Source organism: Marmota flaviventris, chromosome 3 (genome assembly GCF_047511675.1).
Source record: "Marmota flaviventris isolate mMarFla1 chromosome 3, mMarFla1.hap1, whole genome shotgun sequence".
In the NCBI taxonomy this organism is placed as follows: Eukaryota; Metazoa; Chordata; class Mammalia; order Rodentia; family Sciuridae; genus Marmota; species Marmota flaviventris.
This window is the reverse complement of record NC_092500.1, coordinates 47,040,611-47,068,001: the sequence shown is the minus strand read 5'-3', so window position 1 is coordinate 47,068,001 and position 27,391 is coordinate 47,040,611. Positions and strand designations below refer to the sequence as shown.

General features: G+C 37.6%; 1 protein-coding gene across 2 annotated transcripts in view; it reads right to left on the bottom strand.

The window, feature by feature from the left end:
* Positions 1-27,391, bottom strand: part of Ptprb (protein tyrosine phosphatase receptor type B) — a 116,865-nt gene that overhangs the window by 69,041 nt on the left and 20,433 nt on the right. Inside the window, exons 1-4 of one of the 2 annotated variants that reach the window (XM_027928347.2) lie at positions 14,865-15,357; positions 14,188-14,461; positions 1,341-1,619; positions 186-443 (exon numbers count right to left, since the gene is read on the bottom strand). In XM_027928347.2, coding sequence (XP_027784148.1) covers positions 186-443; positions 1,341-1,619; positions 14,188-14,461; positions 14,865-14,918 — 865 coding nt within the window. In that variant the 5' untranslated portion in view covers positions 14,919-15,357. Of the gene's footprint in view, positions 1-185; positions 444-1,340; positions 1,620-14,187; positions 14,462-14,864; positions 15,358-27,391 lie in introns of those variants that run through there. The other variant, XM_027928340.2, reaches the window with a different exon arrangement.

Sequence of the window (27,391 nt, the reverse complement as noted above, 5' to 3'; positions counted from 1 at the left end):
TCAACATTAGAATAAAAGCTACTCCTTCATTTTTCTACATAGAAAAGTAGATATATATGAAGGTCTTTTTATAACTTACAGGAATTTCAATTTTTCCTATACCATTGTTATTCAAATAACTTAATAAACTTGATTAAAACTTGATGTGACCTTTATTCTTGTTCAGCTAGGGAAGGGGTACTTACCTGTCCTGACTAATTTCCACCTGTAGTTCTTCAGTCCTGCAGCCATAGTCACAATAGTGAGGTTGTAGAGGTGGCCAGGTATCAGCCCATGAAAAGTATAGGAGGTATCGCGTTTGTCCACAATACTGTCATGAACTAGGATCCCTTTATCCATTAGCATCAGCCTGTATTGTTCCACATTTCCAGAACCATGGGACCAGGAAATCAGGAGAGAATTAGTTTTTGATGAAATACCAATATCTTTCACTGGAGATGGCACTAGTGGGACAAAACGCATGTCCAAAATGTCATTCATAATGCCCTTAGAGAAGACATAGACACATTTAATAAGAAATCACATATTCACTAATGCTTTGGGTATATCTTAACTTGTATAACAGCAATAATAAAAAATAGCACTCTGGAATTCATGGGACCTTGATTAATGCTCTTCAAAGTCTACAGCCCAAAGCTACATCATAGGTGAACTTGTCTATATCACCTATTTAATAGGTATCAAGGTAGTTTTTGCCAATGAAGTACAACATGGCATAGCAGTAAGTGGAAAAGACAAAGGAAAGAAGCAGAGGAGATGAAAAGTGGAAAGAGAGGGAGATAAAACAAGAGAGAATGAATGAGGGAAGAGTGGGTGGTATGAAAGACATGTACTTTCTGGAAAGAGGTGATAAACAGCTGTGGACACCATGTGGGTACACTCCATGTCTTATTTCTCCCCACATCATGGAAGCAAAGATTTGTTTCAGACATAGGAACATGTAGAACACATCATGACTTGATGTTATTTAAGAAGAATACACAAAGGAGAAAAACATTTATAAAACAAGTTTTATGGCACAAACAGAAAATAAGGCAGAAAATCCTGTTGCCTGGAGTTTGAATTGGAGGAGGTAGAAGGGAGCATCTCCATTTTAAACTAGAGAATAAACCCAAATCAGAGAAGTTTCATCACTTATTCAAGTTTTCCCAACAAGCCAGCATCACAGTCACACATCCTATATTCAGTCTGGCCTTTCCACTATATCACACTACCTCCTTTCAAAGGGCTAGTTAGTTAATTTATTTATGATCTGAAGAGCATTCTCATTCCCATTCCTTGAATAACTTATAACCTCAAATGCATCATAGACTATGAACTATGGACAATACAGGTCTTACCTGTTGACCCATTGGTATAAACTGTAGAGGAACGTTTCTCTCCAGAGACAGCTGTGATGGCAACATTATAATAATTACCAGCAGTGAGGTTTAAAAATGTGTGTTCATTCCGTGATGTACTTCCTTGAATTTGGACACCTTGCATCTTTTGGTTATTATCATCTAATAACTGCACCTCATACCAGGTGACTTTTCCAGGAGATGGAGTCCACCAAACATGCAGGCTGGTTGAAGTAGTCTTCTCTTTACTGACTCCAAACCTAGCAGGTGGTAAAGGATCTGCAGAACAAACACCAAGAAAGAGAACACAGCTTGAAGATTTCCTCAAATAACTGCTTATATTGCTGCAATCCAGATTCATCTTCATTAAAAATATTAAATAATCTTCTGCCTGCAAAACACGTTGTCATTTTGCTTCACTTTCAAATCTATCATTTCATTTTCAAAAAAAAAAAAACCTTACTGAGTTATCAGTCATGTAAATTTCTTTTTCCAAAAAACTCTTTTGTTAAGGTAGCTCTGATTTTGAAAGTTTAAGCAAGATTATATTTTCTTTGGTTTTCAGACTTAGCAACCTTTTCAAATATTGACAAATACCCATACTAAAGATCTGAATAGAAAATGTAGATATTATTGGCGGGAATGTAAATTACTATAGTGACTACGGAAAACCATTATGGGCACTCCTCAAAGAACTAAAATAATAGAGCTACCATATGATCCAGCTATACCACTCCTGGGTATGTACATGATGGGAATAAAATCATCATACAAAAGAGATATATGCACAACCATGTTTATTACAGCACTATTCACAACAGACAAGTTATGGAAACAGCCAAGATGCCCAACAACAGATGAATGGATAAAGCAAATATGGTATATACACAGTGGAATATTATTTAGCTATAAAGAAGAATGAAATTATACCATTTGCAGGAAAATGGAGGCCCCCATACTAAATGAAAAAAGCCAGACACAGAGAGACAAGTATTGCATTTGTTTTCTCTCTCATATATGGAAACTTAAAAAAAAAGAAAGAAAGAAAAGAAAAGATGACCTGAAAGTAGAAGAGGGACTCTTAGGGAAGGGGAAGAGGACTAAGTGGAAGGGGAGAAAGGGGAGAGCAAGTGAGAATAGTAAGGAGGGTGGATGTGATTAAAGCATAATATATGAATGTATGGAAATGTCAGAGTGAAACCCATTGATTTGTGTAATTAATCATAACATTTATAATAAATAAATAAATTGAAAAATAATTTTGTTACTTACAATAAATAAATCAAACACATAATTTGAAATTTTTACTGTTCCTTTTCCTAGGTCATGGATGATTGGTGCAATCTATATATAACTTTGGGTGGTTTTTAATCGACAACCACAAAAGATACAGATATGACCATGACCCTAAGGTAGGTTTCTTTGCTCACTAGAATGGATTCTTCAAACATTCATTATTATTCCTAGATTTTTACAACCTTAGTTCTGGCTCATGTTAAAACTGCCCCCAGAGCAGAAGAGAATAGAGAAGTTTTGCACCCAGGTTTTCATTTCAACTCTCAAAGCCATGGGTAATTTGAGGGGTATGTTTTGCCTATGTTGAATTTTCACCACTGAACATGAAATGGGATGGAAAGGGCAGCTCTGGGTTAGGAACTAGGTCAATGGTGAGCAATCATTCTTCTGGTACAGTGAGGAATAGAATCTTAGAAATAAGGATGTCCCTATTCTGAATACCTAGAGAACCACTGAGAGACATCTATATATAAGACATTTTCAGAAATCCTACTTCGTTCTTGGTCTAGAAAATGGGATCAGGATATTAGAGAGCAATTTTCAAGGGTCAGGTCAGATGCTTTAGTGGCACAGTTATAGAGATCTCTTTCCTTACTGACTTCCTTTTAGACTATACTTTGCTCACAACATAACAACTGGAATTCTAGACCTTATTAGAAAAGTGTGTTTTAGGAAGATGTTCACTTTTGATTGATGGAAGTACCAAAATAAATAAGGTAACTTTACTCCATATTCAAAAAGCACTTAGAAACCAACAGTTCATATGACAATCAATTAGTGAGCAATAGACACCTTAGGCTTAGTACAACCTATGAAATCAAATGACTTTAATGTTTTATGTTTTGTATGAGCACATCAAATTGCAAAAATTAAATAAGCCACATTACACTTTGTAATATCAATAATGAACAATAATATGAACATTAGTGGACAAGCCAACCTAGTTACTAAGACAGCCCAAAGTCCAGGTGAGCTTGGAAGACAAAGTTTCGTGGTTCACACCAGTTGATGGTTTCACCTGAAGACTGGCTTCTAAAGTCTGGTGACCTGAACTTGAATCTGATTCTCCTATTTTGTAGCTCTGTACTTTGGGCAATTGGTTAATCTCCCTAGGCCTCTGTTTCTTCATCTATTTGCAAGGCTGAAAATAGTTCTATCTTTTTCATGGAACTGGTAGGAAGATTAAATACAATATTATATAAAAAGCTCTTAGAACAGTATCTGGCAACTGTGATATCATATTATTATTCCTACAATCAGAAGCAGTGACATGTAGTGCTGGAAAGCACGGGCTTGGGCTTTGAAGCCAGACAGAACTACATTCAAATCTTGGTGCCATCACTTACCAGTGAAGAGACTTTGAGCAAGTTACTTAACCTATCTAAGTTTCCCTTTTCCATATGCCTGGTGAGAACAGTAATAACAACACCAACACCAACAACAATGACAACCACAACACCTATGTTCCATGGGAATTTTGAGAATTAACAAAATATAGAGGAGATTTTTAACAGTCATGCAAAGGGCATTCAAATATATTCTTCTCTGAATCACTGACAAAATGGAGGTAAAAATTGAACAAAGAATTTTGAAAATAATAGCTTAATTGACTCCTCCATAAAAAAAAAACCTTGATAAAATCTTAGAACTAACCTTCTAACTCTAAGCTAAATTTAAAAATTCTCAAGATGATTCTTTTTTTTTTTTTTAATATTTATTTTTTAGTTTTCGGCGGACACAACATCTTTGTATGTGGTGCTGAGGATCGAACCCGGGCCGCACGCATGCCAGGCGAGCGCGCTACCGCTTGAGCCACATCCCCAGCCCCAAGATGATTCTTATTTATAGGTTCTTGGAAAAAAAAAACTAGTTTTGGAGGGAGGGCTATATTATTTAAAATTTCAACCCTAGATAATAGCCTATAATGAAGGATGTTATAATAAAAGGAAATAAGTTTTCCACCCAGAAAGTTTTCTTGTCTGTCAAAAACAGTGAATCACATTTAATACCATGTGATTTTAATAGGCAGCGAATCCCAAGAACAATATGATCACACCCAACAAAGATGGTGCATTTTTGCTGAAGTGGCATTTTAAGGACAAGGATGAGAGGGGCAGTTGCTTCTAGTGGTAATTCAGAAGCTATCAATCCTGTCATCTATATCTACTATCAAGTGAGGTAAAGATTAAAGATGATGATATAGTGACTACTATAATATTAAATATATATGTATATATTCTGTAAAATAAGAGCTATAACAAATAAATTTTAAGGTTGCGTGCCTAGAGGGTGAAGTTCAGAAATGCAGACTTTATCTAATCTCTCTGAGCCAGAAAACAAAACAGTCAATCCTTTGTACATCCGCTAGAACAAAGGACAATGAGACTGGGAAGTGCCTGAGCTGCAAGAACCTGCCCTGGAAACAAACACTTAAAACCCCATTTATACTGTGATAAAGCCCTTTGCTGGCAGGGGTCCACTATTGCTATGCATACTGTGAGAGTTAACTAGTTTTCAAACTTCTTTTTAATCTAAGCCCGTTGGGAACCCTGCTGTATGAAAAAGTTTCCAATATTTTATTTAATACAAATTAGATACTTTTATTAGGGGTGTGATTTTCATGTGTGTGTGTGTGTGTGTGTACAGAGAGATTGTTGTAATGCTACTTGACAATTTAGTTATGTACCTATAATTTTCTGATCACACATAATTAGAAAACCACACTTGCATAATTCATGTCGATAATTAGAGGTATCAATTGCACATATGCATGCATTTATAGCCTCTTGGGTTTTCCCACCCATATACATAGTAATAAATAAAGTATTACAAAATATGAGGACTGTCAAAAACCATAAGCCAATACTTTCATCTTGATCGATATATCAAAATTCATCATTGACTATACATTTAAGACATCTCTTCTTGGCTCCAGACAGACCTGAACAAGGAATGCCAAATGTAAAGTTCTGTAGTATTTATCTGATAGACTTGAAGGAATCTCTCAGAATCAGGAAACCTTGGAATTTTGAAAGTAGGCTTGATGTTAACACAAATTTTTCTGTTCCCAAAGAAAAAGACAAAGGTTGGAAAAAATCCCTAAACCGAAATGAATCAATTTTACCTTTTTAAAAATGTGACTTAGAAAGAGGGAGAAAATTATATTTAAAATGCAAGTAATATTTACTTTATACTTTTTTTTAACCACAGCATGGTCATTAAAACATTAGTATTTGTTGGTACAGGAATTTCAAGACTTTTTAGAATTTGAAATGATTAGATTCATTTTAGAAATAAATTTAATCTTATAATAATAAGAGTACAGTCAATCTATAGATTTGACAGCAAAAACTTTTCTTGAAGGCACTACAGGCTCCACATTATCTGCATAGGAGCTCATGGCTTACAATCTGCTTTCTAAGTTAAAACAGGGTCTCAGAGACATTAAATGACTCACTCATGTTGTATAGATGCCAGGTACTATGGCTGAGCTTCTAATACCTAATGCAAATTGAGTGTTCCTTCTACCACACTTCAGCTGTCCTGGTGAGGGAAATTATGTCATGAATTGCATATTCAGTGTAACAACAACAAAAAATATATAGATGTCTATGGAAAATGATAGCCATTTTATAGAATTTTTCATTTGGTAATTTGGATACTGTAGCAGAGTAAAAAATGAATAACAGAAGTAATGTCAGCTCAATCTAATTCTGAAGTCATGAAAGTTCCCTTGAAATATTCTTTAAGCAATGTTTTTCTTGTCTGTTATTCCTCTAAGGTTATTGCCTTTTCCTGAGGTTCCCCTCACCTTGTGCTGAGTTGCTTCAAAAGTCTTCCAGGTATCTTCCTTATTTTCTCTTTCCTCCACTGTTGTCACAGAATAACCTCTTTGTACACATTTCCCCTCTGCTTTCCTCATACCCCTTGAGGTATCAAGTACTTTTCAGGAGTTCTGATTTCAAGTCTAACTTTCTTCATAGGCACCCAAGGACTTCTGAAACTGGATATTATCTGCCTTTCCAAACTTATCTTTCACCATTATCACTCTAGCCCAAGAGATTTGTTTTTGGTAACTTCTGTATCTTTACAGAATTGGGACACCATTCTAGTTATAAGCATGGTGGTTTAGGAGGTATGATTGGAAACTTCATTTACATAAAATGGAACAAACATCAACTATTTACATAAAATAACTGGAGATTTTTCTTATTTACATCAGGGGATGGGGCCAAAGTTCCTGGTGCAAATTCTTGAAAATGAGAAGCAAAACACCATGGAAAAGAAATTGCTTACAACCTAAATACACTTCTTGGAGGTAATTTCTATTGTTATTGTTGTTGTTTGACTATTGTCAGTTTTCTTGCTTATTTTAAAGGTGATACAATATATTATGCTATCAGGTTGCTGAGCATTATATTTAACATCTTTATATACTAAATGTAAAAATTAAGCTACTGAGGAGCTTTCAAAGTTTTAACAATTTCAAAAGGAAAATTAAAACAGTTTTGACAGTCATATACATCATTGTTAACAGTGTTGTCTGCTGTGTGAATCTGCAGGTCATCATATTAAGTGCTAGGTATCTAAAGTGCTGGTAGAGAGCAGCACTCTGAGAATCTATAATCTACTCAGGGAGTTATGACATGTGATGAACTGTCAGGAAGGCTGACTTCAATGTCAAACTTAGACTGTTGCACCCTAAATACTGTCACAGGGTAGCTTTTGGCAAGTTACTTCACCTCCTCAACCCTTAGTTCCTTAGCTATAAAATAGGATTAACAATGCCAACTTTATAGAGTTTTAAGTGTTAAGAGGAAATGGAGATAAAGAGTCAAGTGCCGTTCCTGGCACATGGTGGGTATACAGTAAAAGGTAGTTGGTACGAACATTGCCGCTATTCTTGCAGTTAACACAGGTTGAGCATCCTTTACCTGAAATGCTTGGGACCAGAAGCATTTAAGATTTTGAATTTTTTCATATTGGAAAATATTTGCAAATACGTAATGAGATATCCCGAGGATGGAACCCAAATCCAAGCACAAAATTCATTTATTTTTTCATTATACCTTATATATTGCCTAAAGGTAGCTTTATATACTATTTTTAATAATTTTATGCATAGAAGAGTTTCATGGTCTGGAATTTTCTATTTGTGGCAGCATATTAATGCTCAAAGTTTTTTGGATTGTGGAAGATTTCAGATTTTCAGTTTGCTCAAATTATAGTAAAATAGGCAACATTAATGCTAATTTTGCCAAGTTGAGAATGATATCTAAAGGCTTAGGTGTTAGAAGTAAGCTTCATGAAGGAGGTGAACTCGAACAAATTTAGAAGGTTAAGTAGGACTTAAAAATCAAGAGAAGAAAGCAATTATAGAGTGAGAGAGAAGTTTAAGATAAATCATGGAAAAGCTCACTTCTAGTTAGAAAATGACATCAGCACTGAGGGTACCCAGATGACTTGCAGAGACTGCTGCACCCTCATCTCCATGGTATCCCGATTCTTTGATGTCAACACCCAATGCTTTTTTTTGGTGGGGGGGAGGTACCAGGACTTGAATTCAGGGGCACTTGGACACATCCCCAGCCCTATTTTGTATTTTATTTAGAGACAGGGTCTCACTGAGTTGCTTAGCACCTCACCTTTGCTGAACCCTGAGATTCTCCAGTCTCAGCCTCCCAAGCTGCTGGGATTACAGGCGTGTACCACCAAGCTCAGCTATACCTGTCCATCTAAATAAATATTTTAAGGACTTTTTATTAATATTAAGTATTATAATATATTGTGGTTATGTTAAAATCCTATCTTAAAGAGATGAAGTCTGAGATATTTATAAATAAAATTAGATGATGATGATGACTTGGATTGCTCAAAATGATGTGCAGTGAAGGAATGGGAGAGCTTATAGATGAAACAAAATTGATCATAATTTGTCAATTATTGAAGGTAGGTGATGGGTACATGGTAGTTCATTTATTATTCATTTTACTTTTCATGTGTCTGAGTTTTTTCCATGTAAAAGGAAGAAAAATCAAAATTAAAAATATAAGTCCCTAGGGCTGGGGTTGTAGCTCAGTGGTAGAGGGCTTGCCTGGCATGGGTGAGGTTCTGGGTTCAATTCTCAGAACTGCATATAAATAAAAAGCAAAATAAAGGTCCATCGACAATTAAAAAAAAATTTTTAAAGAAAATATAAGTCCCTAAAAATCCATGTGTATACCTATGGTGTTCATTTTAGTTCATATTTTATGTTTAGGGGCATATGTGTGTCTTAATTTATAAATGTCCATACATATAGCATGGGCTTGATTTCTCCTATAAGATCAGAAAGGTGTCAGTATTATCTTTGGAGGGGGTGGCCATAGGAGGGGTCCAACAGATTGGCATCAGAGAATGGAAGGCAAAACAGTTTTTCTTTGTTCTTATTTTCTTTGGGCAAATTAAACTGGGTTGTTCCATTCTGTGTAGATAGCTCAACTTGACCTTAAAATTCCTGAAATATATAGACTGTAAAAGTCTGATTGCTAAATACTGAAGTCATCACCAAAACTTCAACACAATTAAAAATCAATAACATCTCCCTATTTCCTCATACTAAAACATATTTAATCATTACTTTACCCTTGTGCAGGAAAAGTGTATATAGATTTAAGCTATAGTGTAATATATTTTGTCCTCTGAGGATTGGGAGGCTGAAGAAGGAGGATCACGAGTTCAAAGCCAGCCTCATCAAAGGTGAGGCGCTAAACAACTCAATGAGACCCTGTCTCTAAATAAAATACAAAATAAGGCTGGGGATGTGGCTCAGTGGTTGAGTGCACTTGAGTTCAATCCCTGGTACCTTCCCACCCCCAAAAAAAATCCTTCCTGCAGAATAATGGAAAGAATATTAGGGGAAGCTTGGGCTCTACACTGTGTCGACTGTGTGTATTTATGAAAATCATCAGTTCTTATGAAGATCAATATCATATCCAACCTGAATGTAGTAATAATAGTACACTTACTACAGACCTTGTAGGTGACAAAATGATTCCAGGTTTTATGTATGAATTAAAAATCTCGTAACAACTCTATAAAGCAAGTATCAATATTGTTATTGTCTTCACTATATAGATTAGGAAGCAGCCCTGTGGTGGGGAGGGTATTTAGGTAATCTGCACAGAAAAGCTTAGCTGGTGAGCAATGGGGGCAGTCTGCTTTCAGAACTCCCATTGTGCCACCTGCCCCTTCACAATACCCACTCTACAGGATTGCAACAGGGTCAAAGTAAAGAATATATGGTAAATGTAGTATATATTTTATACTTTGTGTTTTCAGTACAGAAGGTGACAATGATTGCATGCTACAAAAGCACATAGAAAAAATAAAAGTATGTTTCTCCTCTAGGAAAAAAAATATTCCCAGGTCTTATAGATTTAACCATGTACAAAGAGGCATGATCCCAAAATCTTAATGCTAATAGATAATAGAAAAATGATGTCAATAGTTCTTGAATCTCGGTGCCTTGATTCACTTTGATGTCTGACAAATAGAGTTCCCCAGGTCATTTCTTCTAAATTCTGATTCACTTCAGGTAGAGCAGAAACCAGGAATATTTTTATAACAAGCTTTGCAAGAGATTTTGATGCAAGTAACTGACAGAGAGTTTTGAGAAATAGTGGCTTATGTTAAAGCTTTGTATTATGAGATGAATTCTGTCTCCAGCAAAATTATATATCAAAGCTGTAAACCCAGTACCAAATACAGAATGAGGCTGTATTTGGAGGCCTTTAAAGAAGCGATGAAATTAAAATGGAGCCATGAGGTAGCTCTGATCCAATATGACTAGTGTTCTTTTAAGAAAAGATGATGACACAGACATGCACAGAGACAACCATGTGAGGATACCACCATCTTCAAATCAAGGATAGACGTCTCAGAGAAAACCAAACTTTCAGACACCTTGGACCTCCAGCCTCCAGGATTGTGAGAAAATAAATTTCTGTTTTTAAGTCACTTAGTCTGTGGGATTTTGTTATGGCAGCCCTAGCTAACCACCATAATAAACACCATTTTGAAGGGAAAATAATAGCTGATATGGTAATTTGATAATTAAAGTCACTAAATGTTTTTCAGTAAAGAAGAAAGAATCAGTTGTATTAAAATAACTAAAATAATTTCAGGATTATTTTGGTTTGTCTTTCTATTCCTAGGCTAATTACTAAGTAGCCAAGACAGATTAAAAAGAAGGCAAATGCCACTGAAATATTTGTTCCACAGGTAAAGTTCTCTACCTCTACACCATTTCTCTGGGCTCCATAATGTACTCATAGGCCAGAAAGATTAGATAATATTATTACTACATGTTCATTCTGTTATAAAAATGTTCATTTCATTAATTCACATCTACCTCTATCTACTATCTACCTATCTATAGATCTATTCCTATCCATATATCTATCCAGCCATTTAATCAATATTGATTGTATACCTGCCATGTACTCAATAAAAACCTATATCTTAATTCTGGATCAAAAAATGCCTCCAAAAGTTCTAGATGTGAACATTCAAGAAGTTATAAATTCAAATACCCTTTAGAATGCATTCAGATGGTTTTCCAAATCTTCCAATAGTTTAAGAAAATGCATACATTTGGATTTTTTTGCACAAGCACTACAGGAGTCAGACAGAACATAGCTAGTACTTAGACACCTACACATGCCTAGAGGCTATTTGTTTGCAACCTCTGCTCTAGACTTCCAAAAGTGTCAAGTTGTTCGTTATTTGGTATGTTCAACCTGTTATTTCTGGTGATTTCTCAACAAAAACAACTTGACTTTCAAAACATATTCTTCTTAAATTGGCCATTTAATGACACTTGAGAACTGCTGAGTGTCTTCTCCTCTGTGGTATGGCATACTCAAGGCAGGGCAAAGTCTTCATTCAGGAAAATGTGGTAGAGCTCTGTTGTCATCTTCACCATAACCTTGTCTCACAGCTGCTCAAGACTACAAGGGCAGGGACCACTTTTTGTCATCTTTATTAGCTCACCAATCACTACCTGCCATTGTTCTCTATAGTGTCATGCACAATAAATATTTACTGAACTGAATTTGAATCCAAATTTTTCAATTCTGATTTTAAATCTGGAGTGGAAATTGTTGCTAAAATACTACCCATTTAATAAAAAATTTTTTAAATCTTAAAGGTCAAGTCTATAGGAAACCAAAATAACTAGCTATTTGAGACCATTTATCCAGAAAACTCACACATGAAATGATACAGAGATAACCTAAGCAATTACTGTATCTACATCCAAGTCTTGTCATGCTCTCATTCTGTTTTATTCTAGACAGATAAGATAGGCATAATGTAATAAGGAAAGCACTCACATTTTTAATGACTTACTTGATGTTTTGTCTCAGACTTAATATTGTACTAGTTAGAATTACTTTTGTAACAGTAAACCATGATTTATGGAACTAATTTCTGTAGCTTAGCAATCAGTATTTACATTAAGAGAAAGCTAGCATTTTTTCTTAATGGACTGAACAATTCACCTATGTTCTTAAAATACAGAAAGTACCACTGACAAATAAATAACAAACAACTAAAAAAAATCCTTCCTGAAATAATTTCTAAAATACCTTAATTTTAAGAAGTTCTATTTAAATTAAAAAATTATTTTAAAATATAGAGAATTCCAAGAAGGGTTATACCATCATACAAAAAGCATGCAAAAAATATCATTACCTAAACACCACCTGTAATTTTCATCCTTCCCATTTATCCTGAAGCTCATAAAGTTTGTAGTTAAAAGTACTTGTAAAAAGAATCTCCTTAAGAAGAATGATGAGAATCCTGAATGCTAACATATTGTAGGTGATAATGAAGTCTTGTTTTATTCAACATAAACAATAAGATGCAAGCATTTTTTTTTTCATTTCACAGATACCTTTGGATTTGAGACACCTATCTGCATAACTAAACTCAAAATCTATTCTATATTAGTAACACCCCTAGTGACTCTTTTTCTATTATAATTTTTTTCCAAAAAAGTAAATCCTCTGGGTTAACTGTATTTTGGCTTTTTCAGGTCTTCATCTTTTCTCCAACAGACATCTAAAACCTCTTCTACTTTGACAAATTTCTCTGCCCCACTGAACACACATACAGTTGGCTGAACTCCTTTTCCAAAGTAATTAACACATCTGGAAGTTTTATGTTATAAATTTCACAGTGTAATATGAGTCTTCACAGAACTGTCTTCAAATACCAAGAAACCAACCATGTTATAACCGAAAACCCAGCTGCTGAAACTTCTATAAAATGTTCTAATTTTGTGGTTGGTTTAAGTCTCTCTTTGGTTCCCTGTAAAATCCAAGCAAATTCTTAACAAGTGGCTTCTCTTTTCAATTTAAATTACTGCAATTCTCAGAAAGAACCTAAAAGTTTCATCTGGAGTAAGTCAAGTGATGTAATTGGGCATTATAAATTTTTTCTTTGAAAAGAAATAAAATTAATAGTTGGTTACAAGAACCCAGTTAAATTTCCTGCCTTGTTGTAACTGTCCTTCAAACTGAATGTTCTCACACCTCTTTCAAGAACTATATGGCTCAATAAATGATTTTTGTTCAGGTTAAAATGTGAAAGAATAGTAAGGATAACACATTTCTTAATTGAACTTTCAGAATTTTTTTGCTTCAATTTGGATTTCTGGAGAAAATAAAGCTTTGTTATTGCAACAAACAGAGATAATATTAAAGGCTAATGAAGTCAAAGAACATCAAAGTCATTAGAGAATTCAAAGCACACCTTTGGATAGCTATGAGGATTAAGTGAGGTAATATACTTGACAGCCCCTGCACTTAGTAAGAACCTGGACCTCAATGACCTGGTCTAACACTCTCATTTTGCAGATAAGAGAACACAGGCAAGAAAGTCAAACTCTTACCATACACACATGGAAGGATTTACAAAAAGTGTAAGGAAAACAACTGACTTGAGGTGTAATCAAAACATGTTATCTGGTATTATGCTCTTTTAGTTACTCAAAAGACACAAAATAATTTGAATCCTCATCTCAAGGAAATTTCCTAATTTTCCACTATGAATAGCTCTATTCTATTCCTGATGATTTTATGTCCTGGTTCTAAAAATAAAACTAAGTTGAGGAAAGGCATATCCTTAATCATTGCACTTCCAGTATCCATTACAAAAACATTTACTTAAAATTATTCCAGAATTTGACAACTTAATGTGATGGAAGCTCAAACCACAACACTTTAACAAATTCCCTCCACAGCCCAAGATTTCTCTTTGCTGCATCCCTTCCCCTCTTACAGTGGCTAGTCAGTGACCGTTTTCAGCACCAAGGGAATCTCTCAAAGTCAACCAAGCTACTTCTGGTCAGACCTAAGGAGACTAGAAATCCTCGTCAATATTTATCTTCACAGATTTTTGTACCTTTATCTTTTGTATTCCTGGAACTCAAATGAAACACCAGGTTGGAAAGGCAGGGTCCAACCTAGAGTGACTTAGCTCTCCAATTGCACCTGTTGCCCTTTACCTGTTTGCAAGACCACGGTTCTCTCTTCTCCATCCAGAGAAACAATCCTGAAGTTATAGATGGTTCCTGCTTGTAAATCCTTGGGGGTACATCCATAGGTAGTGTTGTCTATCTGAATGGGGTGGCACCATGAAGGCCCTGAGGTGTCACCGCTATAGATGAGGCTAAAGTTACATGGTGACCCTAAAGTTCTCCACTGGATAGACACCGACAAGCTGGAGACCCTGGACTCCGTCAGGGTGAAGTTACATCTCACTGACTCTGCCAGTCCAGTCTGCAAAGGAATCAGAGACCACAGTTTAAACTGGCAGTCCGAACCACCAGGGAGATGGGTTCACAGTGAGACTCCCCAAGTCGTCTCTATTTGCGCCCCTCACGCCCAGCCTCAGCCTGTCCCTTTGCCCTTCAGCCTGGGTGAGGGGTCAAAGGGAAAGCAAATGGCAACTTTCTCCCTAGTTTGCCCTCCCTGGGAGCAGATGGAGAGAGAAGGTGGCTTTTTTCCTTTGACAGCAGGATGAGATGTCGCTTTGGGAGTTTCCGAAGAGGATTGCTCTTCCCAGGATAGAAGAAGAAATTTTGCCACCTTTCCTTCAAAGCACCGCCTAGGAGAGCGGAAAGTAGAGTTTGGTTCAGGGAGAGGGATGCATTAGCGGCCGACCCCTTTTGGGGCCACTCACCTGCAGTAAACTCAGTGTAATCCACAAGGTCAGTCGGGTTCCATGGTTCAGCATTGCGCTCAGGGGTTAAGACCCGGATTAAACCCAGGGGGCTGGACGCGGAGCCGCCCGAGGGCAGGCGTGGGAGTCACTTGTTGCGCGCGCTCAGCGCGCCCCGCGGGCGCAGCGCGCTTCGCTCCGGACGGGAGACAGACAAGGGCCACCGCTGCTGCTCCTTCTGCTGCCGCCCGGGGCGGGCTGCGGACGCGACAGTCGGCGGGGGCAGGCAGCGCACAGCCCTTCCCACGCTGCCATTCTGACCTGCGCTGCCTCGCCCCGAGCCCAGTCCGCGGACTTCCGCAATCAAAAGGCAATTTCCTTGTCTCCCGGCAAAGGAACAATGCGCTGGAGAGGGAGGGAGCCCCGAGGAGCCAACGCCTGAGGCTGCCAAGGGGGCCTGAGGCGAGCCAAGCTGCCCCCGCGCCCTGTGCCTTCCCGGCCGAGGGCCCGGTCTGGGTCCGCGGGGCTCTGCCTTCTCCTCCTTCTGGACTTTCACTTTTCCCCACCCTGTGGCCCACAACCCGGTTGTCTTAGCCACAATTAGTGCTTGCTCCCTCTCACTTTTCAGGCCCCCACCTCCTCCCCTTCCTCCCTCCACACCCCTCCCTATCTTCCTTCCTATCTTTCTCATCTGCTTTCTCCAGAGCCTCTTTTCCCAGGATTAAACTTGACCGCAGCACATTTCCCTAGGTCGCCTACACTCTTTCCTGAAGCCTTTTATTAGAGTGCTTTTGCCCTTCTCACCTCAAAGCATTCATTTGTCATGGACGCATCCCTTTGACCCCAGCAAGAGAAAAAGACCCCAAAACAGAGCCCTTCCATTGTCAACTTGACCTTCATTCTTTCTCCCTTCACTTTCCCCTTTCTTTTGTGTAGAACTGTGTGCTCTGTAACTCTCATGCAAATAGTGCTTATCAGCAACAAATAAATCACCACCAATTCAACCCACAGAGAAGTGGTTCATCACTGACCATCCAGTAGTGAAAAGCCATTTCATCCAAGTTGTACAACCAATAGAAGAAAGCAATGTAAACTTTTTCTTTTCTTTTCTTCCTCTTTTTTTTTTTTTTGCAGAAAATAGTATTGATGGCTCAGCTCTCCACGAATTTACAAAGAAATGGTATTTACTATTTTCAACACTAATTTTATGATCTTTAGTAAACTGCCTCATACCCAAATAATTATATATTTTAAATTAGATTTTAGAAAAGCTCTCAATACCCAAAGAACTAAAATATTTCACTGTGCACAGATGATAATAGCAAGATATTGCAACAACTTTTATAATTATGATATTTTTTTGATGAGCCATACCTAACAAGAGATGATGAACTTCCACATTTTAATTTTCAGATCTGTGGGAAGGATGACATATTCCCTTCTTTCTCAGATGGATTATACATAGAGCTGTGTTTTTGGCTACTATATCTACTGCACCTGCTTTGAAGAAAAATAGGAAGCAAGCAAAAAAAAAAAAAGAAAATTGTTTCAATTCCTCTAGAAAACATGTTTTTCAAAAATCTCAATGGATTTTTGAAAACCTTTCTTTCTTAGATTCTAGGGCTTTAATCTGCAGCCAGAACAGAGATCTCAAATCTTCTTTTCAGGTTAGCAAAGACTCAAAAAAGATAAAACCTAAAGCATCTGCATATTTCTGGGGAAAAAAGAATCTTTCCTATTTCTCTACTAGGTCACTTGTCTTATCAAAGAGCTTTTTAGTTCGTATTTTGCCCCCACGTCCAAAGCTTTGCACAGCCTGGTATACCTTTCAGCCTGTCAGAGACAGCCCTCTCTCTCCTCTAAATACTGCAAGCTTTTTTTTTTTTTTTTTTTTTTTAAATATAGTTTTAGTTGTCAGTGGACCTTTATTTTATTTATTGATACACAGAGCTGAGAATCGAACCCAGTGCCTCACACATTCTAGGCAAGCACTCTGCCACTGAGCCACAATCCCAGCCCACTACAAACTTTATTACAAGCTCCAGCTACCTTTAACTTTTATTTATTTATTTTTATTGGTTGTTCAAACATTACAAAGCTCATGACATATCATCTTTCATACATTTGATTCAAGTGGGTTATGAACTCCCATTTTTACCCCAAATACAAATTGCAGAATCGCATCGGTTACACATTCACATTTTTACATAATGCCATATTAGTGACTGTTGTATTCTGCTACCTTTCCTATCCCCTACTATCCCCCCTCCCCTCCCCTCCCATCTTCCCTCTCTACCTCATCTGCTGTTGTTCAATTCTCTCCCTTGTTTCCCCCCCTTTCCCCTCACAACCTCTTATATGTAATTTTGTGTAACATTGAGGGTCTCCTTCCATTTCCATACATTTTCCCTTCTCCCTCCCTTACCTTCAACTTTTAGAGGAGTCTTTTTTTCAGCTTTATTTCTTTTGAAATTAGCTTTTTCTTGTCTCACTTTATTCTGAAAGCAATGAGGCTACCTCCACTGTAGAATCAGGATAATACTCTAAAAACTTTACATAGCTATTATGAATAAGAAAGATCATAAATGTTGCAAACTTTAATGTGTTGCACATATGTCAGCTTGTTTAGTAATATATCACATCCAAATTACATTTCTTTGCTGTGTTTTAAATTCATTCATTACAAAGGTCCTCCTTACTAACTTTTGCTGCTTGTCCTTCTCTTTGTCTTTTCCATTGGGGTTTCAAATTTTTCTTATAGATTGGTTCTCAGATTTGGAGTCATCTCACTTAAATACACTAAATATCCTTCTGTTTTCTGTGGAAATCTCAAACAAATCCCAAGCTTTCCTGAACATATATTTTTAACATTATATGTTACCATCATACTGCACCCAATCATTTAATTTTTGAGCAACTTCCAACATAATATCTAATGTTCATGTGTAATATGTCAAAATATACTCTACTGCCATGTATATCTAAAAAGAACAAATAAAAAAATAAAAGAAAAAATTTAATAATCCTTCTTTACAATGCATGCAAATGTTCCAAAAAGAAAAAATTGGATGAGGACCAATCAAACGGCAATTTTTCTTAATGTCCTCTTAATAACAGTTTAGATGCTTCCAAATTAACAGTGACCTGTCAATAATGCCCTTGGGAACATGTATAAGAAAATAAGTAAGTGATTTCTTTAAATACAGTTACTTTATTTTCAGTCTATCAAAGAGGGGCATATACCATTTGATTCTTGGGTTTTTTTTTTTAAATTTATTTTAATATTGTCCATATACATGAAGAATCATAGCAGTACATGAAGGAAAGGACCAATAGTTTTAAACATTTCTTTTCCAAATGCATCAACTACTAGTTTGCTTTTTTTTTCAATCTTAAAACTGAAAGAGGGCTCCCAAATAATTAGTGGGCCCTAAATAACTCATAAGCCTTAGCACAATATGGGACAAAAGGGGAAGTTTAAATTTAGGCTTTTACATTTATTATGTCTTTCCTTTTAAAATCACACAGGCAGTATTAATATGCAGAATCAGAGAGAATGGTAATAGATTCAAGGAAGTATTGGAAAAGCTGCCAGAGTTCATCTTTTTCTATAGTTTATTTGAAACTACTGTACAAAGTGTAAATAAGCTGATTCATTTTGTCCTTTGTTCTCATCTTTGTTTGGAATTCCTCAGCTACTTTCTTTTTTTACCCTGCATAATTACTCTGTATTTGCTTTAGAAGTTACTGCATTCCAAGAATTGGGATCACCCTGTCTGTACCATTCCAGGGTATATAACCCTCTCTCTGCACCATTAGGAAACCCTCCTCAGACTACATAGGAAGGGTGGGGCTGCTTTTGATCAGACATCAGAAAACAGACAGCTGCATTTAAAAAAATGGCAATATCATTTAATGATCATACTACAGTTAATACAATCATTAATTATGAACTCATGGCACTGTGTTCTTGTCACATTATGAGCATAGATATTGGATAATGATACAAATGGTCTTCTGGAGTTTAGGAGCCACTGTTTGAAAGCTGCTATTTTATTTTTTGTACATATTTTTTTTATATTTACAGGTTTATTATTTAAAAAAAAACACTTTAAAGGATACAAATAAAAAAGTAGATGAAGAGTTATGTAAGGATACCACTGAGTTCGGCCCCCCTCCAAGTGCAGGAATGTGTTCTTATTCACCTTCCTAGAAGTCCTTGAACTTAGTCCTTTTGGGTTTTTTAAGGAGGTTTCAGATAGTAGGGGATGACTGAATCATTGGCATTGGCCTCTTCAGCCTTCAGGCTCTCCCCTCCCAAGAGTCCCTTCCAACCCTCTGAGCACACTGATTGGTTCTCTTGGCAACGAGCCTCATCTCCTGCCTCCTATGGTTATCTAGGAACTTTCTAAAAATCACCTCATTAATATAAGCTCGGATGTGTTTGAACAAGGCTGTCTTTTGCCTTTATCACTGTGGAGTGTTGGGAACCAAGGTCAAAAGGCCACATATTTTAACAAAAGACACTCACTTAGGACATTACAAGGATTACAGCAGCTGTAAGCCAGGATCCATGTATGAAAACCAAAATACAGACATTCCTTGATCTACTCTAGGGTTATGTCCCATTAAGCTCATCAGAAGTTGAAAATATTATAAACTAAAAATGGTACCGAACTTCGTAGCTTAGCCACAGTGTGTTGGTTGTTTACCCTCATGATCACGTGGCTGATCAGGAGCTGTGGATTACTGCCACTATCCAGCATTGCAACAGAATATTATAGTGCACAGTGCTTCCCTGGGAGAAGATCAAAATTCAAAAAAGATTGGTTTTTATTGATTGTGTATTGATTTTGTACCATTGTAAAGTTGAAAACTCATTAAGTGGGAGACTATCTGTATACGTATCATAACATCACAGCCACCCCCTGTGTTTCAAATACAGATTCCTTATAGCAAAATGATCACTTCTGACAGAGAATTTACATTTGCTGTAGCATTTATAGAACAGATATAGCAACAGGATCAACACAAATATGACAAATATTTGGAGAAGACAGTGTGAGGCAGGGATAGATTTAAAGACACAATTAATTTGCTCCATGAAGCCACTACAGTGAAACATATGCTAACTTTATTGTTCCTTTCTTCCCTTGACTTACTGCTATTTTTACTTTATAATAAATTTGTGCAGAACTGTCCAGCACACAAATCTGCTGGTGGTTAGTTAGAACTCATTCTTCCTGAGGCCAGTCATTTTCTATAGGTTATATCTTAAGGAAGGTTTAACTCTATTTCCCAATACATGTGATCATCAGTATCAGTATTATCATTAAACTTATTTAAACGAGAGAGTTGAATCAGAATCAACAACAGCAGTCTTACGCTGTATTGTGGAATGTTATGGCATGATTCAGTTTCATTACAGAACAGATCAGTAAGAATCACAGAGAGATTTGCTTTGCCTTCTCAACAGAACCTACCTTTGCTCATATACCAGATATCATTAGGGATGGTGTCATTACTGTGGGTCAAGACTCAACTACTTCTATATTCCCAGTTAATTTCAGACAAAGCCAATTACTTATTTTCCATCACAGCCTGGTTTCCAGTGGGTGCCACTGTATAGCCAGGCCTGCAGCAGGCAAGACACAGGTGATATTTAGAATAGTTTCTATCCCTCCTAACTCTTCTGCAGGATATGTTTTATTTTACCCCATTCCGGGGGCCAGAACAGCCACAGTACATTGATGGAAATTACACCTACCTCTGGAGAGCTTCTGTAAATTTGGAGAGCCATAAGGGTTCCATAGGTGGGGTCTTTGAGCCTTGGCAACCATCACCCCATGGCCACTCCATGCTCCACTTGTGTTAAAAATAGTCGGGGAGGCCCTGTCATGTTTTGATGTAGGCCCTTTCCCAAAGCTGACTTTATCCAGCACATCTGTTGAGTCTGTTTGGCCCACTTTGCTAAAGCCTCATCATAATTCCAGGCAGACTCCAATCCTTTACCTTCCTTCTGGAATAGCATTTCCTCTAATCTACCTATTCTAATTCATAAATCCTTTTCTTCTGAAATGCCCCTTGCCCCCATTAGAAACAAATTCAGTTTGTCCTAGGATACACTAATCTGTACCTACCTCCACCAAGGCCGTCCTCTGTCTCATGGGCCACAGTGCACATTGTTGCCACTCTGCACTAACAACCTAAGTACAGGTGGGATACATGTTTTGCCCTCAAACATATAATATTAGGTGCCCCATACTAAGGGGTCTCACCTAGAGGTAATTTAGTTTGAGTCACAAGGCCTCCCACATCCTTCCTTGTCTCAGGATGGGGCCATTCCCCAGGGGAACTCAAGTTCACCAAGTGATGCCCACTGCTTTAACCCATTAGGAACCCATCCATAAAGGCAAGGGGGATATGTGTTTGTGCATAGCACACAATGGCACGTTGAACATGTTGCCATTATATTTTGTTCTTTATGCCCAAGAATGTTTCTAAGCACAAAGTTTATAGTTACACAATAACCCACCTGCTGGGAACTATGCCATTAGGAAGCAGGCAAACTGCTACCTCAGACCAGAGTTTGAACTAAATGGGAACAGGAGGGAGGGCGCAAGGGAAATGGGTGGCCGAAAAGGGAAGGAAGGTGGGCTAGCAGAAGTTAATTCAAGCTCCTCATGTGTGACTTAAAAGGTCATGGTCTTCACCCTGGCCCTTCACTGCCAGCTGTCTGCCCTACTCCTTGCTTCTCTCCTTGACTTCCATTCAGCAGTTGCCTGGGCTTGATAATTTATTATGCATTCAATTAGCAGATACTGACCAAGCACCTGCTGTGTGCCAGTCCCTGGTTTGAGTCCTGGGGAAACCTCCACTGAACTGATTTTTCCTGTCCCAGGGTCTTGGTGCCTATGATCGATCTCCTCTTCTTGGACAGCTTCTCCCCAGGCTCTCTGTTTGGCTCTCCCTCTCCTCCTTTGGGTTTCACCCTATGGAATCAGGTCCTCTCTGACTTCATAAGGAAAAAGTGTCTCTATTATTCTTTATCTCAGCAACAACCAATTTGTTTAGTTCAGAGCATTCATGACATGTGGTCATAATCTAATTATTTATGTGTGTGTGTGTGTGTGTGCGTGCGCGCTCACGCTGTATGCCTCCCCTGGTCATTTGGAGCATTTTAAAAGGCAGAGTCTTCCCATCTTGCTCTTCTTGCATAGGGGCCTCTCCCAATCTCTCTCATACTTCCTCTCCTCTCTTTTCCTTTCCTCTCTTCTCCTCTTCCTCCCTCACCTCCCACCCATACTAGGAATTGAAACCAGGGGCACTTTACCGCTGAGATACACCCCAGTCCTTTTTATATTTAGAAGGTTCTCACTAAGTTGCCTAGGCTAGTCTTGAACTCACCGTGGTCCTGCCTCAGCCTTCCTAGTAGCTGGGATGGCAGAGGTGCACCACCATGCCTGGTTACAATCTCAACAAGTATTTGTTGAATGAATGAATGAATGAATCTTTGTAGCTACTCAATAAATATCATTATGTGAGAAAATACTTTAACGAGTTCTTCTAAATGTGGTCCTGTGGGATGCCACCAATACAGAGGGCAGAGGAGGAAGGAGAAGAGAAGAACAAGGGAAAGACAAAGAAATAAAAAAGGGGAAGAGAAGATTGATTTTGAAGAGAAAGAGAAAAAAATGGCAAATGCAAGAGTGGAAAGGAAGATAAAGGAAAAAAGAGAAGGAAAAGGAGAAAGGCAGTATCCTTTAGGACAGTGGTTCTCAAAGTATAACATTAGCCATCATCTGAGAACGTGCTAGAAATTCAAAATAAAGCTCCTCTCTCCCCAGACCTAATAACGCAGAAATTCTGGAGGTGGAGCCCAATGATCTATGTTTTTTAAAGAATATATGTATATTTTTAATTGTAAATGGACACAACACCTTTATTATGTGTATTAGTTTTTATGTGGTGCTGAGGATAGAACCTAGTGCCTCACACATGCAAGGCAAGCGCTCTACCACTGAGCCACAACCCCAGCCCAAATGATCTATGTTTTAATAAGTCCTGTTCTGGTTGGTGAGAAATATCTATTCAATTTTCAAATAAAAGTCTCAGATTGTACCTTCACCAAATATTTTATATTCAGGAGAGCTAATATTGTCATTCTTTTCCTCTTAAATTTACCGTAACCAGTTCTCTGGTTACAAGAAGTAATATGGGTAATTTGGAGGGTCTTGAGTGATTTTAGAACGAATGAATTGGTGGCCTTTATAACATATAATGTGCACATTTGATATTTATAACTTCTCATTAAAATAAAGCATGGATACTACAGGGAACAGGATCAAAAGGAAGCATAATTTAATACTAAATGTTAGAACTAAGGCCAGTTTGCTACCTTTCCTCCTAGGGAGTACTTTTGTTATGCAAATCTCAGCCAAGGCTTTTCACAGATATTTTTAAAAAGAAGGCATAGCAATCAGGGTAATGTGTCAATTGAAAATAATTACAAGAGAGCAAATCCTTTCCTAAATATTAATTTGGCCTGACTCAATAGTAAATTATGGCAAAAGTGAATATTATTTTATTTAAAAAGAGATACACTAAGATGTAAGGAAACATAAATGTGGAAAGCAATTTTTAAAAATGACCATGATCATCCCAATTTATTTAGAGATACAGTTTGGTGTACTTATATTTCAAGGAATCCTTCTAGATAAACTTCCTAGATCACAGGTCTGTAAGAAATAACAATAACATTTCAAGGGCATTTGAGAGGATTAAATAAGAAGGTATCTGTTATATGCACAGTAGAGTTTCTAGGTAACAGGCTCAATGAATGACATGGTCTGTGATTAGTAATAGTAATGATATTCTATGAACAACATTAAAATAAATCATGGATGCCGAGGTCTATGTAATACTTAGGGAATGACGAAGTCTGAGGAAGAGAATGTCTTCCTGAGAACATCTAAATGGCAATAAACTATCATTACTTTCAATCTTGATTCCAAGAGAGGATTTTCAGCAGATCAGCACCAAAGACATTTAAAGGCTACTTGGTCTGTTGATCATGCCAAGTTTTTTTTTTTTTTTAAATCCTGGAAGGAGAAGTGGGAGGGAGTCTTTAACAGCAGGCTCCATCATCTCTAAGACACCTCCCTAATGTTTCCTGGTTTTGTTTTGTTTTTTTTCCCCCTACAGCAATTTCTCACCCTTTTTCCTTCCCCCACCTTTTTTTTTTTTATTTTTAATCTGGGGGAAATAGGCTTTGCATAGCCGTTGTCATAGTCTTGTACCATGGTCGGCCAAATGACTTACAACCAGATGTAACTGTAAAGAATCACATTTTCAACCCCCAAAGGCTACTGCCTCATCTTCACCAACCACCCCTACCCCACCCCCTAGAAATGAGTCTGTTCACAGATGAAGCAGGTCTAGGCATCAGTGTTTACACTGGGGCAGTCTGTATGGGTGTGGCTGCTGTCTATTAGGGTTTTAGGAGCTAGGCTGTGATTTTCACAACCTTTATTCACCAGATCCTGGGACAGTAGATGACTTAACAAAACATGACTTAAGATAACATTGGCTTTAAAGACAGAGAAAACAAAAACAAACAATCATCCACTTAATTTCCCTTAGAAAGTGATGATTAGAAGGTAAAGTGTACCTTCTTTTTATTTTGTATATCACATTACTGCCTATGAATTATCTGGAGGTCACAAAGAGGGGACCGGCAATTTGACCAGCATAGGATACTTTTTTGGCTTTTATAGCAAGACCTTAACATTATTTTAAAAATTGGAATAAGTAGGTAATATTGAGAAAATTAGATTTTCCATGTTTAAAAAAATCTGGATTTTTGACTTCTCTTAAAAAAAAAATCAAAAACTCAAACTATACTGGGTCCACATTCTGCCTGCCTCTTGGTCAGGTCAAATTCCACACACAGCATCCTTACCCCACCCTTCTCTGCTGGCTGAGGCAGATGCAAGGCATCTCAGAGACTCCTGAGCATTGGGGCTGGCAATGATCAAAGCAGAAGATCAAAGGATCTTATCGTGTTTTTCAAAATGTACTGTTAAAAGCCATCAGCTAGATTACAGTCCCTTGAAGAAAGAAATGCTGTTTTTTCATTATCTTCTCTACATCTCCAGGTGATAGCGACTCAATGTCTATCATATACTGACAGAATAAACATTTACACCCCACCACTAAACAAGGGCATGGTTAAGTATTTTATTTGTAAATCTTAAACAAAGTAGGATTCTTCAGCTGTTCCAATGCAGAACTGGAACTTTTAGCAGCAGACTCTAGTACCTAAGCCTTTGCAAGTAGCCCTTGCTCCATGTGGACAGACCCCACCTCCATGAAAATTTAGTCCTTCTCTACAATAGGAAGTCGTTCCTGACTTTGGTGCTGAGGCTACCAGATAAACACTGTTAGCAAAGCCTGCCCTTGCCACACTCTCTCTACAGCTCTGCTATCCTAAGCTAGAAATATAGCCTGGCAGGAGGAGGGGTGCAGGCAAATGTTCAGACAGATGAACAGCAGGCACCAAGCAAAGATATCCACAGGGCTGTTGTGCCCATTGGTCCAGATCTATCTATCCCAAACCAGAAGAGCTCTGATGGAAAAGTAGTATCTCCAACTCACAAAGAGAAGATTTCTCTGAGGGAGGATCTCCTCTGGATTTAGCAATGGTGGCACAGTGTTTGGCTGTCCGCTCCTTCAATGTGTAGGAAGAGTGGAAAGGAATTTTTACATCAAAGATAGCTCCTGGAATTCACAGTATTTCCCTTCTCAGCTACTTTTCACCATACTCTACATAAGTGGTTTCAAAGCAGATGTTCTGAGTAACATATGAGGGTGCAACCAATAGCTGGGATAAATTAGGAGCTTTAAGGTACTTAGCAGTTTCTTCCAGAGTTTCCTTATCTTATCGTCATACTTCGGCTGGCTCATCTGTCAGTACTGACTCTTGGCGCTACTGTTCTTCCTTGAACATGATGCATTATTTCTTTCCTGGTGCCTCCTCTCCATCCACCCCTGTCCCTCTACGCCCCCATCTGCTCTCCCTTGGTCCCAAGAAGACAAAACTTTGTATGTCTCTGAGCCATGAGTCTATCTCTAACTCAGTAGCTCCCTTTGAATTCTACCTTCTGAATTCTCAAGCAAACTTCTATTTAATTCCTTTCATTTAAAAAAAATTAACTTAGAAATAATTTCTCAAGTATAGTGAAACTGTAAAACCTGTACAGAACACTTCCATGTACCCTTTCTTTATCATTGCTTTACCATTCTTTCTCTCTGCATGTGTAATATTTTTATCTGAAGTATTTCAGAATAGGGTGCATATATCTTGAATGAAGTATACAATCTTAGTTAAATTCAGGAGATTTAAAATTGAACTTAAATCCACAGTCTTTATGTTCATTTTGTCAATGATCTCAGTCTTATCCTTTTAGTATTTTTGTTTTCTGTCTAATATGGAATCCAGTCCATGATCCTGCATTGCATTTAGATGTCAAGTCTCTTAATTATCTTTAATCTAGAATAATTCCTCAGTCTTTTGAAATGAACTTGACCTCTTTGAACAATGCAGGTTGGTTATTTCCATAGCAGCTTCCTCCATCCAATTTTGTCTGATGTTGTCTTGTGATTGGATTCGGGTTATAGGTCCCCAGTAGCACTTTCTCTCTTATTGCTTTCAATGTTTTCCTAATGAATCACGAACCTAACTGTACATTAGGACTCTCTGGGAGAGTTTCACATTCTGGGGTGCTCAGGTCTTGTCCCAGTTGACTCTAGTGAAGTAGGTCTGAGGTAGAATCTTGGAATCTGTATCTTAAAAAAACTTTCAGGTAATACTGACAAATGCATTTCAGGGCTGAGAGCCCTGGGTTTACTCTATCAGTTGGACATCCTGGCTTCTCCTTTGATCTCAGTTTCCTCTTCCTTTGCCATTCTCTCTCTCCACTGCACCTATTCTCTCCTGGGGTAGACCTCATCTTCCCTCTTCCCAATTTACTAGAGAAATAATGGCATGTTAAAGAGCCCATTTCAATACATATGTTCTGTTTCATGGCTGCATTTTATGTGCATGTGATTTTTATATTGTGACAAAGTATCAACACAAACTTTCTGTGCACAAAATGGAAAGCAATGCTAATTACCTATAACTAAAAGAAACCAAAAAGAAAGAAAAATTCTTGAGATTTTAAGGCTGGAGGGGTCAAATGAATTATAAACCATCTGTATGCTATTGGCATATGGTAATCCACTTTAGATGATAAATCAAGAAAATCAGCTTGTGTCAGAATTAGGCTTGAAGGTCCCGACTATAGATTAGGGTCTCTAGTAACATAAGAGTAACATATGGAAACACATCCTTCCGTCATATGTTACTCTCTGGCTTGGCCTTTTTTGTTGTTGTTGTTATTGGGGATTGAACCCAGGAAGGCTTAGCCACTGAGAAACATCCCCAGCCCTTTTTACATTTTTATATAGAGACAAGGTCTCACTGAGTTGCTTGGGCCTCACAAAGT